At 33.9% G+C, this 18,531-nt stretch overlaps 4 protein-coding genes across 4 annotated transcripts; 2 read left to right on the forward strand and 2 right to left on the reverse strand.

The window, feature by feature from the left end:
- The first annotated feature begins 3,501 nt into the window (after positions 1-3,501).
- On the forward strand, positions 3,502-6,005 carry LOC130719194 (uncharacterized). Its single transcript, XM_057569829.1, has 10 exons — positions 3,502-3,657; positions 3,759-4,020; positions 4,094-4,154; positions 4,296-4,417; positions 4,496-4,580; positions 4,672-4,804; positions 5,173-5,265; positions 5,361-5,546; positions 5,650-5,730; positions 5,814-6,005. The coding sequence occupies exons 1-10, from the start codon at positions 3,502-3,504 to the stop codon at positions 6,003-6,005; spliced, it is 1,371 nt and encodes a 456-aa protein (XP_057425812.1).
- A 1,343-nt stretch (positions 6,006-7,348) lies between these two features.
- On the forward strand, positions 7,349-9,025 carry LOC130719195 (uncharacterized). The gene is made up of 3 exons (XM_057569830.1): positions 7,349-8,024; positions 8,184-8,487; positions 8,560-9,025. The coding sequence occupies exons 1-3, from the start codon at positions 7,349-7,351 to the stop codon at positions 9,023-9,025; spliced, it is 1,446 nt and encodes a 481-aa protein (XP_057425813.1).
- A 1,804-nt stretch (positions 9,026-10,829) lies between these two features.
- Positions 10,830-11,963, reverse strand: LOC130719196 (F-box/kelch-repeat protein At3g23880-like). The gene has a single exon (XM_057569831.1). It carries the CDS (start codon positions 11,961-11,963, stop codon positions 10,830-10,832), a length of 1,134 nt encoding a protein of 377 aa, XP_057425814.1.
- A 4,203-nt stretch (positions 11,964-16,166) lies between these two features.
- LOC130719197 (uncharacterized) lies at positions 16,167-16,868 on the reverse strand. Its single transcript, XM_057569832.1, has one exon. It carries the CDS (start codon positions 16,866-16,868, stop codon positions 16,167-16,169), a length of 702 nt encoding a protein of 233 aa, XP_057425815.1.
- Between the last annotated feature and the right edge of the window lie 1,663 nt (positions 16,869-18,531).

The raw sequence follows: 18,531 nt of genomic DNA on the forward strand, positions 1-18,531 counted from the left end.
TAACCCGAGCTACAGAACTCGGAATGACACGAAACCAAAGCCAAAATTTCAACAACTTAAAGGACTACGATAACCATCAGGCCATGCTTGCCCATGATTTATTTTTGGACACAGTACCACCCCAAAAAGTTTCCCCAATATTCAAAACAGGTATTCCTGAACTTTTCCTTCGATCTAAATTAATTCTTAGGTATTCATAGGTAATATCTAGGGTAGGGAAACACTTAGAACAATTGTGGGAGCTCAAACTAGAATATGGGCTTTTGGGTCCACTTTAACAACTCAAAAACTGAAAGTTTAAACTTTCAAAAAGTAAACTGATAGAGTTGTAAACAAGGCATTTACTAACAACAAATCCTACAGGCTCTAAGCAAGATTGAGACTTTAAGCGTCAAAAAGTAACGGTTGAGTAGAAATCTAAGCGCACAGATCATGAATATAGCATGTTGGGTTAGCACGGAATGTATTTGAAAAGAAAAATCGGAGCTATTAGATATTTTGACATTTTGCTCCAAACTTTGAGCATAGAAATACATAAAGAAAAACATCAGAAAGAAGAAACAAATGTAAGAAGTAAGAAGGTTACCTTGCTAGCAATCCAATGCAATAGAAATCAGGACGATTGGGCAAGAATCAGTGAAGTTCTCCCCTTCTCTCTCTCTCTCTAACTCGCGGCCTCAATGGTGGAAATGAGAAGAAATTCTCATTTTCTCTCCTTTTATAGGAGAGGGAAAATGAGGAAAAAGAAAGATTTCGCGGGTCTGGTCGTTTTGGTACTTTCCTCTGCTGATTAAAAGTGAGTATTTGGCGACAGAATGCCAAAACTCAAAACGAGGTTCTTTAAATTGAAGAAAACGATCCAAACGCAGTATGGATCAAAATACGCCGAAACGTTTTGCAATCGACGTCGAATGAAGAAACTTCCTTCTCGAAAAAGATCACAAACGTCGAAAGAAATGAGGCATCGTGGATGGAAACTTCGTTAGAAGTTTCGAATAGAAAAACTCTTTATTCAAGGTCTTAATTAAAGTTCCCGAGAAGATAAAGTCTAGCTTCGACGGACTTCCGGGAAGCAAAACCCATCGTGTGTATAGTCCAGAGTTCCGTATCGGAACACTGGTCATGAGAAAAATACCCCGAGGTTCTTATTTTTCTACCAAATTTAAATTTCTCTTAAACAATGCTCTAGGAGCGGATATAGTCTTTTTCGGACACTCTCAACCTTAGTCGGGTGCGAATATGGCTCGTGCTATCACTCAAAATGACTAAAGTGTTTCCCTTAGTCATACTCTGAACTTAATTATCATATAAATAATATTCATGACTCGCAATAGGGTTCAAGTCAGGAGAATAACATAAAATAATAGAATATAAACACTTAATCATTTAATATAACGAAAATAAATAAATAATCTAGTTATTTATTTCGGAGTCTTACAATTAATATCATTGTTTGACAAAGCTTTGAGACACAAATTAAATAGGTTATTTGCGCGTCAAATTGGAAGAATAATGTTGTGGATTTGCTTTTCAGCAAAATTGATGTGCGTAATTATTGGTTGATGAATGATAATGTGAAGATCATAGATATATTTTACTTATTTTAGTTTCATCTTTTTAGTGTATGTGGGTGGGGTGGGTAGCTCACATGGTTGAGCTAAGGGTGATTGCATGTGAAGGGACATAATTCAAACTCTGATGAGAGATAATTTGTACTAACAACTAACATTTTCCTACAAAAATATTTTTTAGTGTATGTATACATGTTTGAAAAATAACTTCGTCCCGTTATTGTAGTAGTTTTGAGTTTTGGAGTCACGAGGATTTGTATGAGCTGAGATTGTGGAATCTCTTACCTGAACTTTGATTTGGAGGGGTGTATGTAGGTGTTATGTTCCCTTATTGTAGTAGTAAATAAAAACACGATTTCTCTATTCAAACGATTATATTTATGTCTGTTACGAGTTATGAAGCACCGACTCGGATACGGACATCGGGCACGACACCAATATCTGCGACACGATTAAAATCTAAAAAATAAGATACGGGGACGCTGATATATATATACCCCTTGGTATGTTTTTATGACGTTCTTGAGTTCTTGTCATAAAGTTTATGAAATTGCTTTGATGTTTTCTTTGTAAAAAGATTAACTTGCCTATAAAAAGAGTTAATATATTTGATTTGCACTCCCTTATTGATCATCATTATTGAAAATGCCTTTGACTCTAGTTCTTCAAGTGATAAGTTAACAATTTCTTTCATGCTTCACTCTTAAAAATTATGTTTTTAAAAATACAAGTGTCCTACAGGTGTCCAGTCAAGAAGAGGTGTCGACTCAAGTGTCCAAGCCGCAAAAATATTTTTTTTTTAATTGGACACCACGAAGAAGTGTCTGACACGTGTCGGGCAGGTGTTATACGAGTATCGGTTTCGTGTCGGTGTTCGACACCGAGACACTCTGTATGTGAGAGGTGTTCGTGCTTCATACTTCTGACCGAATAATGTACGTAAATAAAAAAAGTATAAAATGCATATTAATGGTAGTTCAAATCGCTGCTATATATTAAATATGAGAAAAAGGATGATGCACTGACAGTGTAAAGTTTTTGTGCACCATCAACCAATTAGATTGTAAGGATGTGTCATGTCAATTAATGAAATTAAATAAAAAAATCATACTTTCTCACATCCTTGAAATCTAATTGGTTGACGGTGTAAAATGACTTTACACCGTCAGTACATATAAATTAAACTCATTAAATATTGCGTCGGTAATATTAGTGGCGATTAAACCGCCGCTTTACACTGAATATTACATCGCTTTCAACCGTTGGTATTTGCAAGCTGAAAATCTATATATACTATAAAGCAAAATCACTCCAAGAAGAATCCTTCCACGTGGCATCACCACATTGATTCTGCTATGAGAGTAAATTTTGGAGCCTCCTTTCCACATGTCATTCTATCATGCATCGGTTAACTTTTTTGTCCACAATGCTACTAAAAAATAACTTCTCACCCACTTAGTAAATAACTCCTCACTCACTTGGAAAATAAACTACCTAATTTCTATCTCCATTATTCACGTGAGCTCTAACTTTCTAAACTCCCACTATGTCTATTTCCTTTGATAACCACCCACCATCACTAAACTTCCATCATGTTCCATATTTGTTTCTTACGTGAATTTGCTTTTTTTTCTCCAAAGTTGATGCATTTTAAAAACAAACCATAACCACCCACTATGTGTAAACTCCCATCATGTTCCACATATACTAATTGTATCCTACGTGAACTTCATTTTCTTTTCCAAAATTGATGCTTTAAAAAAACAAACCATCTTTCCAAACTCCCACCACGTTCATTTAAATTTGATAACCACCCACCATGTATAAAAAATCAACCGCCACAAAAAGATAAACTACCTTGATAAACACTTCTATAAATTCCTCATGTGACTTCATAATTCATCCATCACTTTTCCATCTAAAAGTTGTCATGGCTCTTAGTCTAACTGTTGATGATGTCTCTTCCATTTCAAAGGAAAAGGATGTGTGGAGAGTTACTGTGAAGGTGGTGCGGAAGTGTATGACTCCAAGTTTCGATCGCTCAAAACTTCCTAATTCGATGGAGTTGGTTTTAATGGATGCAAAGGTTCGACTTCTTAGTTATTTTAAAAACAAATGTCTATTTGACTCGATGTTAGTTTAAAATTTTAAGTTTATTCCGTTCACTTACATGTTCTCAATCTACAGGGTGATAGGATCCATGGCACAGTGCAAAGGACTCATGTTTATAAGTTTAATCCTTTGTTAGTTGAGGGATACATGTTTTCACATTTCAGTGTTGGTGATAGCCCTCTGGATTTTCGTACAACGACACATGCTCACAGAATAATCTTTGGGTTTGATTCGGTTGTTCAAACCCTAACCGACGTTCCCATCACTAAGAGTCCTTATTCATTTGTTTCTGTTTATGATATCATGTTCAATGATCCAGATCAGACATTGTTATTCGGTGAGATTTCAAACTAAAATTGTATACATCCGTAAAATTATTTGTGATCTATCATATTTTGTTTGTCTCGCAGATGTGATAGGGATCCTTACCGGCCATAGCGGCGAGCAGGAATTTGAAAAAAATCATCAAGTGTGAAAGAAAATTACCATAGAGATTGAACAAGAAGGGTAATTATTAGTATTTTGAACAAAAACGCAAAATCTATTAAAATTTTGAATTCATTGACCAATCATTGTGAGTAATAATTTTAATCATAAGTTTGTTGAAAACAGAGTGAAAGTTGAGTGTGCATTTTTTGGAAGCTACGTCCAAGAGCTACTCTCTGTTTTATCTTCACGCAATCTGACCGGCGTTGTGGTTTTAATCCAGTTTGCAAAAATCAAGCCTTTTAGAGGTATGTTAGGGAAAAAAATTGTTTATATCTGGTTTGTTCAATGTTTCTTTTTATAAACATATTAAAATAATTGCGTAGGTCAACAAAGCCTGCAAAATGCATATGGTGCAACACAAATCCTCTTTAATCCTGAGATTTCTGAAGCTACTACTGTGAGGGACAAGTACGACCATACTCATTACTTATGCTCATTTGCATATTAATTTTTTAATTTTATGGCTTCATTACAATTTACGAAAGTATTGATGCAATAGGTTTTTTGAGATGAATGAACCTGGATCTCAGATTCTTACTCAACTGTCTGACTCTTCAAAACCTTCCCTTGATGAAGAGTTCTTAAAACTCTCAGAGATGAAAACTTTTGAGCATATCAGAGCCATGGATGAGGTCTATCAATACTTATTTTCTAAAAAAATTATTTTTTTATTTATGTGTTTTTTTCTTTTGTTGTTTTTAAATGTATTTAACTAACCTGGTCATTTTATGCAAAAGTCATGTTGTGTTGTGTTAGGGACCATCATACAAATACCTAAGGGGAATAATTGGTGGTACAAAGCTTGCAAGTGCAACAAAAAAGTTATTTGGGATGAGAAAATGTATTTCTGTGATAACTGTAACCGTCATTATTTTTCCATGATCCTTAGGTATTGAACTACCTATTCCATTTTGTATTGAAAATTAAATTTCTTGACCATTTAATTTTCCTTTTTTTTTGGTGATACTACATGTTCCGTTTGCAAGTCAAAGTAAAGCAGGGTAATGACATTGCTACATTGGTCATATTTGACAAAGAAGTGAGTGCTCTTCTTGAAACTACCTGTGCTGACTTGGTTGATTCGTCAACAAAGGTATGTGTTTATGAGATCAGAGTGCAATTTTATCATAAAATGTAGTACTCGCTTTTTTAGCATGTCTTAATTCTTAAATTTTTAATTGGTGACAGAATCCTGCTGGCTCTGGCTCTACAACTCCTGCTGAATTACTTAAGTTGTTGGAAAAGACCTTTCTCTTTACGATTGAAGTTAGCAACACTTCAAGCTCCAGGTTTGAGCCATCATATCGTGTCAAGAAAATTTGTGCAGACCCCGACTTAATTGCTCAATTCAAGGAAGCTCTCCCTCCTCCTAATGTAACTAGGCTCATTGCGAATCATTTTTTCCTGTATTTATTGAGTTTTTTTTTATTGAAAATGTGTTGTTCACATATTATTGTCATATTTTGTTTGCTTATAGGACGACACTGCTCCATTGTTGTTGCTAGAAACACCTACATCTGATGAGAGTGTTGAAAACGCGAGTTCCAGTTTGGCCAAGGTTACATTTACTATCTATTTTACTTTGTATAAATTTTTATTTTTGGTAATTATGTGGTTATCTAATTTTTTACTACATAACAGGATCTTAATGAAGAGTTTGTTGTTGTTGCCAGTGGTAATGTTGTTGATCTGGTGACAAACAATGTTGTTGATCCTAACATAGAAAAAGAAGTATCCCCATGCAAGCGGAGCACTCACTCGGAGAATGAAGGAGTTGGTTCAGCTAATAACAAGAAGAAGCTGATCAAGAAGATTAAGAAGGAGAAGAATTGACAAATCATATTTTGGATGTTAATTTTATGTATTGAACTTATCATGATCCTTTTTTAGGGTTGTTTTTTAAGTATTTCATGTTTTCATGTATTTGGCTTATGCGTTATGTTTGTTGTTTAAGTATTTCATGTTTTCATGTATTTGGCTTAGGTGTTATGTTTGTTGTTTAAGTATTTCATGTTTTCATGCATTTGGCTTATGTTTTTTATGAAAAACTTGATATGTTATTTTAGTTTAAGATGTTTAAATTTTCGTGCAAATTTAAAGGATCATTTGACCATTTCATTTTAACTTTTGGTTTAAAAATGAAGCTTTCACATTTCTATCTAAATAAATCAAATTCGATTTAGAAATTGTAGTTAAAAATCGAAAAATCAATGTTTTATCTAAGTAAAGAAATTTAAACTTAGTCATCCAATCATAGGGAATGTGAAATGATTAAAATAACTTGGCCAAAAACTAGAAGCATAAAGTGGAGGTGCAATGAGTTCAAAAGTGTGTTGATTGATTTGCCTATTCCTTAAAAAAAAAAACTGCCGAAACAAAAAACCACCACCCCACTAACCTCACAAATATCTTTTTTTATAAAACCCCCACAAATTAATATATATGCGGATTTTTTTTAAATAAAAAATGTATTTTTTTATTAAAATAAATATTAGATATTAATTTTGTTAAAATAACCGCCACACAAACCCACTAACACATATTCGACCAAATAACCACCACTCCACTAACCCTACAACTTAAATTCTATGTGAATTCTATTTTTTTTAATAAAATTTATTTTTAAACAAAATAAATGGTGTATTTTAATTTTGTTAAAATAAACACCCCACTAACTAGTAACACACATTTTGGACTAAATAACTGTCACCCAATAACCACACACCTCTCTTTCCCTGGTGATATTCATCCCACCACGTTGAATATAATGTTTCACTATAGATCCCATGAAACACTACCAAAATCATTGATAAAAAAAATTCGTTTAGAATATTAAGATAAAACACTATTAAATTTTTAATAAAAATAGAATAATCACCCCACTAACCCACAACACACATTTTTAACCAAATAACCACCTTCCCACTAATCTCACAACTTAATATTCTATTAGAATATTTTTAATCAATAATAAATATGATTCCTCATTTTTTTTCTTAAAAAAAATACACCAGACTCTGACAACACATTTTTTCAACAGTTACAACTTTGTATTGCACAATTTTATCTTGTTATCTATATTTTTTAACATATTTGCTATGTTACTTGATATTTTTCTTTATACATTCCTTCAGTTACCGATCTCATAAGAGAATTTATGTTTCATTACTAATAACATGCATATAATTCTAGGTCTTCGAATAGAGGATGATGCTCTCATGAACCTCTGCTTAACTGAAATTGAGAAACTTCTCCACTGCAATGGGAGGTCACTTAAAGAATTTCCATGTATGTCATATCCCAGATTTTCTGAAACTCTACAATTTGAAAACACGTTTGTTGCTGACGAGTTGAATTACAGTAAACAAGAAATGCGCGATACACATGAAGCACTGTTAAAGTCTTTGACTGCTGAGCAATCTAAAGTGTATAAACAAATAATGAGTTCAGTTTTGTCCGACGATGGAGGGTTTTATTTTCTATATGGATTTGGAGGTTCGGGGAAAACATTTGTGTGGAATACATTGTCTTCAGGTTTAAGATCACAAGGACTCATTGTTTTGAACGTGGCATCAAGTGGTATTGCTTCTTTGTTGTTGCCTGGAGGAAGGACTGCTCATTCAAGGTTTTCTATTCATATATCAATTAATGATATATCAACATGTAATATCAAGCAAGGATCTCAAAAGGCTGAATTACTTCAAAAGACAAGTTCGATCATATGGGATGAAGCACCAATGTTGAACAAACATTGTTTTGAAGCATTAGATAAAACTTTGAATGACCTCATGAAAACCCGTTTGAATTTTGGTTATGATAAACCATTCAGTGGTAAAGTTGTGGTCTTGGGAGGTGATTTTAGGCAAATTCTTCCCGTTGTCCCAAAAGGTAGTCGAGCAGATATTATTGAATCTTCAATCAATTCTTCATACTTATGGAACTCATGCAAAGTATTGAAATTGACCAAAAACATGATATTATAAAATTCTGCATCATCATCAACCAATGAAGAAACCAGGGAGTTTGCAGAATGGATTCTACAAGTTGGAGATGGTACGGTGAACACAATTGATGATGCTCAAACAATGATAAAAATACCTCCAGATTTGTTGATAGAAAAATCAGATGATCCTATACTTAGCATGGTGAATTTTGCTTATCCTAAAATGATTAACAACATGAAAAATCATTCATTCTTTGAAGAAAGAGCAATTTTGGCACCAACCCTTGAGAGTGTTGAGCATGTCAATAATTTCATGTCTTCTATGGTTCCTGGTGATGAGAAGGAATATTTGAGCTTTGACATTACATGGAAGTCTGATGAGGACACAGAGATAGAAGGAGATTGGTTCACTTATGAGTTCTTGAATGAAGTCAAATGTTCAAGAATTCCAAACCACAAACTTAATTTGAAGGTTGGAATTCCAATTATAGTTCTTCGGAATATAGACCAGTCTATTGGTTTATGTAACAGAACTCGCTTGATAGTAACAGATTTGACCAAAAATGACATTGCAACATCAATTCTAATAGGTAAAAAGATGGGAGAAAAAGTTTTAATCCCTCGAATGAACTTAATACCATCTGACCCTGGTTTGTCGTTCAAATTCTCAAGACGGCAATTTCCTGTCACATTATGCATTTCAATGACTATAAACAAGAGTCAAGGTCAATCATTATCTCATGTTGGCTTATATCTGCCTAGACCAGTTTTCACTCATGGCCAGCTTTATGTTGCTCTCTCAAGAGTGAAGTCAAGAAAAGGGCTGAAATTATTGATTTTAGATGATGAAGGAAACCTCTCAAACGCAACAAAGAATGTTGTATACCAAGAAGTGTTTGACAACATATAAAAGGTTCGTTTTCTAATGATCTAAGTTTTTTTCAATAACATTATGAATTTGATCTTAAAATTAGTTATTATTTTGTAACAGAAAAGTCAAAAATCAATCTTTACACGTTCATCCTTTTACATAGTGGAACCAACATTTAATATAAATTAACTAAAAAATTTGTATTCAAAGTAGTCAATGTTATAATTGAAAGAAATTATTTTATTTTAATGCCCATTGAAACTAACTTTTGTTTATTACTATGTAAATCTAATCTAATCTACACAAATCTATGTATTTGCAGCTTCATGGTTTGAGGAGACTTGGATTCCCTAGATAGTCAACTTTGAAGATTTCTATCAAGACATTCATATTAGACTAATCTATATATGTTAAATAGTAGCTGACTCCAATACTATATCATTCGTTAATTGATGTCGTTTGTTTCTCTATTTGTATTTCAATCTTCAATTTACAACATTTTTATCATCGTTTTATTTCAATCACAAAAGTCATATCTTTGTTTTTCATGAAACTATTTTTTCTTTTATATCAATAATGATAGGTAAAATCGGAAAATAAAAATCCGCCGTGCAACGCACGGGTGAAACACACTAGTTAATATAAATATTTTGTGGCGTTTTCGGCTGTCGTTTATTGCAAAATTGACCGTCTTTTTATACCTTGTATATCACGGCAGCTAGTGTCGCGGTTCCTTGTAAACTGCCATGTTATACCAAATGACAAAGATAATTATGTAGCCCGGCCAAACCGAAGTTCAGGTAGATTACGTCTATCAAAACAATCGTAAATTACAAAACGTAACCGTCACAATTAACACAATATCTTGTAGATCTTTAAAACAATCGTAAATTACAAAATGTCACAATTAACACAATTTCTTGTAGATCTTTCATGTGTAATCCTGCATAATCTCAAATCTTATCAATTCTAATATGTAGACCAAATGATACAATGCAAGCAAAAGTTCGGTACTCCTTTAATATGCACTTCTTCTATTCACATATCAACTCGTGTCTCATGAATAGTTATTGAAATTTTAAAATAAACTGAAAATTTGTGAAGCGCAATAGAACATCCGGATTTGATTACGAGAACTCCAACAAAACTTTCAGTTTCCCTTAACAAGAAAAAGAATGAAAGTCAATGACCCCTATTAGTTGAACAATAACCTCATTCAAATCACTCTTAAGCAAAAGAATGTTTAATTTTTTCAATTATATATGGAAGGAAACTTGTGATGGAGTTCTCACACTAAAACTAAAATTGAAACAAGAAAAGGGAGAAGGTGCATATCATGTCTGGATCTATACCATACTGTGTAGTGTGATCTCACCATCACAGGTCATGAGACCTTTTATGTTATCTCAACAAATCATTTCAACCATTAGATTAGATTAGAATGAAGGGGTAAAATTGGGTGTCAAAATCATTTGTTTTGAACACGAGACATAACAAAAATTAAACAAGAACGAAAAAAGTTTGATATGATCACTAGCAATATTAAAAAATTCAATCAATACACCGGTAAAAACATTCAGAAATTATATTCAGCAGTTTTTTTATAGACTTAGTTGTTAGAAATATTAGTAGATTAATCTCTCCTTCGAGTTTAAACCCAGGACTCTTCACCCTTCACCCTTCACCCCACCTAACTCTTATGTTCCTAGCTCTTACCACTTGAGCTATCATTCGGGGACATTCTATTCAGCAGTGTTTATCTATGCCAACTGAGATTTAAAAAATGATACATGATGTAAGAATGAAGTCCAAAGTGATACTAGAACGTGGAACATATTTATTTTCAAAAAGGTGAAACTAAACTTTCAATGTAATTCTGAACATCAGAACAGATGATGTTGTTAGTAATTTCTATACCTTTCAATTTACTATCTCTCTGGGTATAAAGAACTACCGGTGACACACCAAATTTTGTAACTAAGAGGGCGTCGCCATTTTCAGATATGCACATTGTAAAACAAGGCCACTGAATAATTTTATCATTGACACTAATATTAAACAACTGAATCCAAGAATTATGCACTCCAAACTCCTTCATTTGCCACAATACAAAATTATGTGTTTTCTTATTATTTTGAGAAACACATAGACAACCTCTCAAAACCCCGAGAATTGGCACAAAATTGTAGACTTCATCTCGACGATCAGGACAATAAGGCAATGACAATTGTTGTGCATATTTTTCTTTCTTCAAATCAAACGAAACAATCATGTACGGATCAGTATCATCATCAGCTTCTGCATAGATTATATGTGATGAACTTGCTAACCAATTAAGAGTGTTACTCACATAAATTGCACCTCGATGCAGATTGGGGCGAGAAGGGAAGTTATCTTGAATTCTTCTCCAACAATTATCACCCATGTTGAAAACATACACCATTGTCTCATGATAGAGGGCCCTCACTCCCACGACCTTGTAGGTGTCACTTGAACAATCATAACCGAACCCAAAAATACCAATGGGATATAAAGGTGGCGAATGTCGAGACATTGACTTAGTAGCTGGGTTCCAGAAACGGACTAGAGTGAAGAGATTTCCACTTACATCGTCATATTCTATTTTCTTCAAACAAACCAACCCGTTACAGGTTCCAATGAAATCATACCTGAAATCATACCTGGAGACACAACAACTTCGATTTGCTTCAATGGTGGAATGGTTGTCCAATAGTGAATTTACTGAGCAAGATGAGACATATGCTAGACCAAAATTATCGAAGTTACATCTTATTAGTAAGTGAGTGTGGGCAAAACCTGCGTTTCTAGAAGATGACCGGTGAAGGTGCAACTTTACGAATTGAGAATTAGAGATGAGAGACTTCCATGACTTTGACACACACGTGAATTGCACGAGAGATTTTACTGGAAGCCATGACAAGACTTCTATGATGAGTTCTTGAGGGAGAGGCTGCATGTTGTAGGGATATTGGTAGCTGTCTCTAGGTTACGCTTCTTATTTTCAAAGAAATTGGAAATGTTATAAAATTGGCATATATATTCAGGAGATTAGGCAAGAATTTATAGATACGGATTTTAAAATTATGCAATTAGATTTTTAATAACAATATATAAAAACAATATATGGTATCCTTTCAAAGAAAAACAGAATATATTTCATATTTGACAATCGTATTTCTTTTGTACGATTTAGAAGTGCGATCCAACCCATAATCAGATCTTTAAAAAAAAATTGGTGCAGAATCAGATGTAAATTTTTTTGAAACTCGTACTAATACTCTAATATTTTGTCGAATTTAATTGCAGGAAAATTAATGAATATATCAATTATTTACTCTATATATCGAAATATGTAATATGATTCAAAATTTAGAAATATTGATATTGTAATAATCAATCAAATATTTAAAATTAATATACAGTCAAAGTTTAGAAAAAAATATATCTAATAAAATAGAATAGTATAAATAAAGATTTTTACCTTCAAGTCTTAAGATTGCATCTTAAAAGAGCTTTGTAGTCATTTTTTCCTGTAAAAAATTGTTTTATATAAATTTTCTTATTGCTCTATATTTTTAATATAATTTTGACTTCTATTTTGAAGGCGATGCATCCGATTCATACACTCTCCTTCACATCATAGTAACTCAAACCCGAAATCTCTACTTATACTAGAACAACCTCGTGCCAACTAATTGATCTACACGTTTGGTGCTCTTCGTTGTTCTATACTGTTTTAAAATTTAAATTTAACTTTTATTCACATTTGATATCGATAAATATTTTTATATGTATATTAAAAAAAACTACATAGAAATGAAAGCTTTAGGGAAATTATATTAACTTCAGTTAGTTCAAAAATTTCATTTTCGTAAATAGTTAAATGAAAAAGTAAATACTTCATAAAACTAAAAGCTATAGGAAAAAAACATTATTACTTATATCTTTAAAGAATTTATAAATAAAATTTATGCTAATTAATACCATGGTTGAATTTTTATTTTCTATATTAATTGTCTATCAGGTGATTTGTGTTTCATATTTGTTGTTATACTTTCATAAGTTTTTCCACTTAAATTTATATTGGAAAGACAATCTTATTTTTATTTTTAGTTTAACAGTGAACCAAAAGACAAAGGACTTTATATATAAAAGTGTAATAATTTTTAAAATTCTATAATGGTGAGTTGGTAAATTGAAATTATACATCAAAGCTGAAGATAACTATTATATATCAAATTATGTTAGCGTCTTAATTATTTAGAGAAAATTTTGATTTTGATATAATTTCAGCATTTTTATATTTTTAGAAGAATAGAAATATAATGCCCTAAAATGAACATCTGACATGAAAACATCTTAGCATCCAATTAAATTATTAGGATAACATACACTTTTATGGAGTCCCATGAGTTAAACAGTGAGGGGGTAACGATGGGAGTGTGGGGAATGACGAGACTCCTATTGTCCTATTTGATCGATGAAGGAGATTTGGAGAAGCAGTGAAGGGCTATGAGAATGGGGTGGTACAGAAACTTGTCACAGAGAAGCCCTTACAGAAGGGGTCGTTGCAAAGGGCTTTGACCAAGAGCACTTCTGGGTATGTATTTTCATTTACCATTGGTATTTTCTCTTGGAAGTCAAAGAAGCAGGAGGTTGTAGCTCAATCTACAGCAGAGCAAACCAGTCTATTTGGCTAAGAAAAAATCAAGAAGGAATAGGGTGAAGAGCAAACTGAAGCTCCTACAATCTGGATTGATAACAAACCATATCGTTAACTGAAATTCCAGTTCAACATGGAAGAACTAAGCACATCAATGTGATAAGAGAGGCAGAAAGATGAAAGAAGTGAAGCTTATACATAGCGGTTCAGAAAATCAGCTTGCTGATATTTTGACCAAGTCTCATCCTAAGACAAGATTTGAGATGTGAAGCAAACTTGAGTCTCTAAGGAAAACCTCACGGTGTTGTGATGGTGCCGAGTCTTTTTCTTAAGTTATGTAGGCTAATGGTGCTTGTTTGAGTAGTTTCACTTTTCTGGTTTCAAAATGTGTGCTGCCAAAATGTAGCAGAAACTTAGTCTTCACTGTGTTGGGATGAATAGCAGCAAAATAAACAGCTCTGTATTTTGTATAAATGTCTTCTAATGAATGAAAATTAGAGCTGTTGTTATTTTGCTGCTATTCAGCCCAACACATGCTGATATTTACACTTGGGGTCTGAGTAAGGATTTATGTGACTTAGCTTTATACCTTCAGTGCGTGAACAGAAAAGCTGATACTCACTTAATAAAACCAGATATTCTCTAATGGCCAAATAAAAGCAGATATTCACTTAATATATTGTCACTTACTCTATAGAGGATACCCTCAGGCATAAGAAAATGTTCGATAGTTGATACAAACGGACACAATTATTAGCTAAAATCCTATATTAGAGAAGTAATTGCAGAACATTTTCCACAACTCCTTTGCTGACAAAAAAAGCCAGGACCATATTGTACAATTCTAATACCAACCTCAGCATCAATAAAGCATAAAAAATGCTAAATCACAATATCACATTCATACAAACATGCAGCCAATATCAATTGATTCTTTTCATTATGTTTTTTCAAGTACCTCATTGATCAAAATATTTTTCTAATGAAGAACCAGTCTTGAGAGTTGCACTCTTATCCTATGAACCTAAACAAGAGCTCAAACTAACCTGCATTGAGGAACTACCTCCTCATTGTCATGAATCCAGAGAGACCATTCTATTTGTATAGTTGTGATAGAGTTCAAATTCCCAGAAACATACCATGTAAAATATAGAAAACAATGCAAGATAGTTTAGACAAGAAAGAAGTGGAGATGTCTAAACTCTAAACTACCCATGTATAGAGCTTTCATTGGTCTAAGTATCCTCTCTCATGTTCAATTTCATATAGTCCGTTTGAACGGTGCTCTTCAGTCCTCTAACTGATGCTGCCTATCACAAAAAGATTTAGTTGAATAGTCATCAAGACTCGTGACAAAAAAAAATCATAAAGGCTTTCAAAGGACTAAAATGAAGTAAGCATTTTAACCCAGAAAAATATTGCTAGCTAGTTTTTGTGGTCTCACTTGATCTGCAAATAATTGACACTTAACATACTGCAATTCAAGTTCCAAACATTATGGAATTTAAGGAAAGAATCATTACTTTTTCAAAGCTAAACCTTGAGAAGTTTCTTATTTTGATCATTTTTTTTAATTATTGAATTTGGTAGGTAAGTGTTTCCTGCTTTGTGTCACATCCTGCATAAGAGGAAAAAAGGGGCTAGAGATGGGTCTTGAAGAAAAATATCATCAAAATCAAAGCCAATAACTTGATCAGGCAATGGTGGATTTTGAGGATGTCAGTGGGATGATGCGGACTCATTGTAGGATATAGCCACAAAGTTATTTATAATCTCAACTTCAATTATCTCACATGTGAAAAATATATTGAATGATAAATACTATAATAAAAAATAGTGATGAGATCGATCACTGCGTCAAAGTTTATTTTGACATAAAAAATCATCTATTAATTCTAATTTTATCCAATGTTTACATCAATTCACTTATCCAATGAAGAAAACTTGGGATGGAAGTTCTCACAAAACTAAAATTGAACCAAGAAAAGGGAGAAGGTATGTGCAAGTGTACATCATGGGATGGAGAAAAAATGACAACTGCGAAGTTTGTTTGTTTGCAACACTATAGGCTATAGCCATTGAAATGGGGAAGAAATAATAATTGTTGTGTGTCGCATATCATGTATGGATCTATACTATACTGTGTAGTGTGTTCTCACCATCACAGGTCATGAGACTTTTTATCTCAACAAATCATCTCAACCATTAGATTAAATTAGAATGATGGGATAAAATGTGTTGTAAAAATCATTTGTTTTCTACACGAGACATAACAAATAAATTATAAAATAAGAACAAATTGATCCAAACCTTAAAGTTTGATATGATCACTAGCAATATTAAAAAATCCAACATATTAGTCCTGAACTTCTGATGCAGCAGTAAAAGCATTCACATATTCTATTCAGCAGTACTGTTTATCTATCCCAACAAAGATTTGAAAAATGATATATCATCCAAGAATAAAGTCTAAAGACGAACCAAACGTACTTACTTTTAAGAAGGTGAAACCAAGCTTTCAATGTAATTCTTGACATCAGAACCAACAATGTTGTTAACAATTTTCGTGCCTTCTAATTTCTTAGCTCTCCGGTGGTAGAGAACTGCTTGGGACGCACCAGATTTTGCAAACAACAGCGCATCGTCATTCTCAGACATACACATTGCTAAACAGGGCAAGTGAAGAATTTTTTCATCAACAATAATGTTGAACAACAGTATCCAAGACTCGTACACTCCAAACTCCTTCATTTGCCATAGCATAAAATTATGTGTTTCCTTACTATTTTGAGAAATACACAGGCAACCTCTCAAAACCCCAAGAATTGGCACAAAATCGTTGAGTTCATCCCTGCGTCGAGGACAATAAGGCAATGACAATTGTGCATACTTTTCTTTCCCCAAATCAAACGAAACAATTAAATACGGATCAATGTCCAATAGTTTCTCCTCCATCTCCATTAATTCATAGTCCACTAATTCAATATCATCAGCATTCTCATAAACTACAGCTTCTAGTGGTAGAGCTGCTAACCAATTAAGAGTGTTACTCATATAAACTGCAGCTCCTTCGAGACGCATAGGGGGAAGAGGGGAAACTTGAAATCCAACATACCAGTGGAATACCAAGGTATTACATCTTGAGACATTAACCTCGTTGCTGGGTTCCAGAAACGGACCACGGTGAAAAATTTCCATTCTAAACTAGCCAAGCAAATCAACCCGTTGCAGGTTCCAATGAAATCATACCCAGAGATACAACTTCGGCTTGCTACAATGGCTGATGGGCTTTCCAATAATGAACTTACAGTGCCAAATGAGATGAATGGTTGACCCAAATCGTCGGTGAGGCATTTTATCAGTAACCTGGTGTGCGCAAAATCTGTGCTTCTAGAAATCGATCGGTGAAGGTGCAGTTTCACGAAGTGAGGATCAGAGATGAGAGAGTTCCATGACTTGGATACACACCTGAATTACAAGAGAGATTTTACAGGAAGCCATGACAAGATTTCGATGAAGAGTTCATCAGGGAGAAGCTGTGAGCGTTCCATGTTGAAGGGGGGATTTGGGTTTAACACCCCACCCTTTAGGCCCCACGCCCCACCTGAAGGGGTGAAATTACTAAAAAACCAGGATTAATAACGGTAAATGATTACCCGACACTATAACGGGTAATCATTTACCGATCGTGACATATAAACTCGACAGTTTGGGTTTTGAAACCCATTATTTTCAAAACCCAAATTTCCCTCCCCAAATCACACCCTCTTCAATCTCTCTCAAAGCTCGGTTCCACCACTTCAATCATCTCAAAGCTCGGTTCTAATCATCAACAAAGCTCCCACAAAGACCCATTCCATTACATTCAAAAGGTAAGTTTTGATTTCAATGATTTTCACATTTCAAGTTTGTATTAGGTCAATGGTTGAACACTAGGGTAGTTGATTGATGATTAGAGGTAGGTTTTGTTGTGTTTTGTTGCCTGAAATTCCATGAAATGAGTACGGGCACGAGTGGGGTGCATTTGGGTCTGTTTCTGGGTTCACTGTAATATCGGAAAATCAATTTCCGATATGATAATGGAAAATGATTTTCCGATATGGTAATGGAAAATGAATTTCCGATATGACAGTATGACAGTGCAGACTTCCAAAATTTATTTCCAATATTTAACCATGGCATGTATTTAACTTCCAGGATTACTTTGCTGATTTGTTGAGAATTGGAAAAGATCAAGATAGATTTGATGTGTTGTGATTAGGAAAGTTGTTTATTGTTTATTGGAAAAGATTAAGCGCTCAAATCATATGCTTCATGTGTTGTAATTAGGAAAGTTGTTTATTGTTTTTGTTTGCTTGTGATGATGGTTGCTTGACCTTAACACAGCTAGAAATTTAATTTAATCACATTCACATGCAAACTAACAACTAATTCTCTATATTTTCCTTTTCATATGGTTAGTTGCTAAACGATTGATTGGAAATTTCCTGATTAAGTAAAAAAATGACTCAAATGATATGCTCATATGTGAAAATGCTTTACTTATTATGACAAGTATTGTTAAATTTGTTTGTTTTGCACAGATAGCGAGAATGAAGGGCGGGAGGAAGAGGTCACGACATGCTTCTACTAGTGAGGATCCAGCGGATCGACACGAGCGCTTGCATGCTTCTACCAGGCGCGACGACCATATTGCAGCCACTCAGGCGGTAGAGGCTTCAGCTCCGTCTCCATCCCCATCTGCTACTCCGGTCGAGGCTCCGTTAACTACTCCGGCTCCATCTGCTACTCCGGTCGGGGCTCCGTCAGCTACCCCCGCTCCGTCTGCTACTAGGGATGCGGCTGAGCTGGATCCTACTCC

This window comes from Lotus japonicus, chromosome 5, assembly GCF_012489685.1.
Source record: "Lotus japonicus ecotype B-129 chromosome 5, LjGifu_v1.2".
NCBI classification, from domain to species: Eukaryota; Viridiplantae; Streptophyta; class Magnoliopsida; order Fabales; family Fabaceae; genus Lotus; species Lotus japonicus.

Coding starts and splice junctions, on each gene's coding strand:
- LOC130719197 (XM_057569832.1), bottom strand. CDS start 16,868: ATGGAAATTTTTCACCGTGGTCCGTTTCTGGAACCCAGCAACGAGGTT.
- LOC130719195 (XM_057569830.1), top strand. CDS start 7,349: ATGCATATAATTCTAGGTCTTCGAATAGAGGATGATGCTCTCATGAAC. Junction 8,025..8,183: donor TAAAGTTGTGGTCTTGGGAG/GTGATTTTAGGC, acceptor CAACCAATGAAG/AAACCAGGGAGTTTGCAGAA. Junction 8,488..8,559: donor AGCTTTGACATTACATGGAA/GTCTGATGAGGA, acceptor CAAATGTTCAAG/AATTCCAAACCACAAACTTA.
- LOC130719196 (XM_057569831.1), bottom strand. CDS start 11,963: ATGCAGCCTCTCCCTCAAGAACTCATCATAGAAGTCTTGTCATGGCTT.
- LOC130719194 (XM_057569829.1), top strand. CDS start 3,502: ATGGCTCTTAGTCTAACTGTTGATGATGTCTCTTCCATTTCAAAGGAA. Junction 3,658..3,758: donor TGGTTTTAATGGATGCAAAG/GTTCGACTTCTT, acceptor CTCAATCTACAG/GGTGATAGGATCCATGGCAC. Junction 5,547..5,649: donor AAGCTCTCCCTCCTCCTAAT/GTAACTAGGCTC, acceptor GTTTGCTTATAG/GACGACACTGCTCCATTGTT.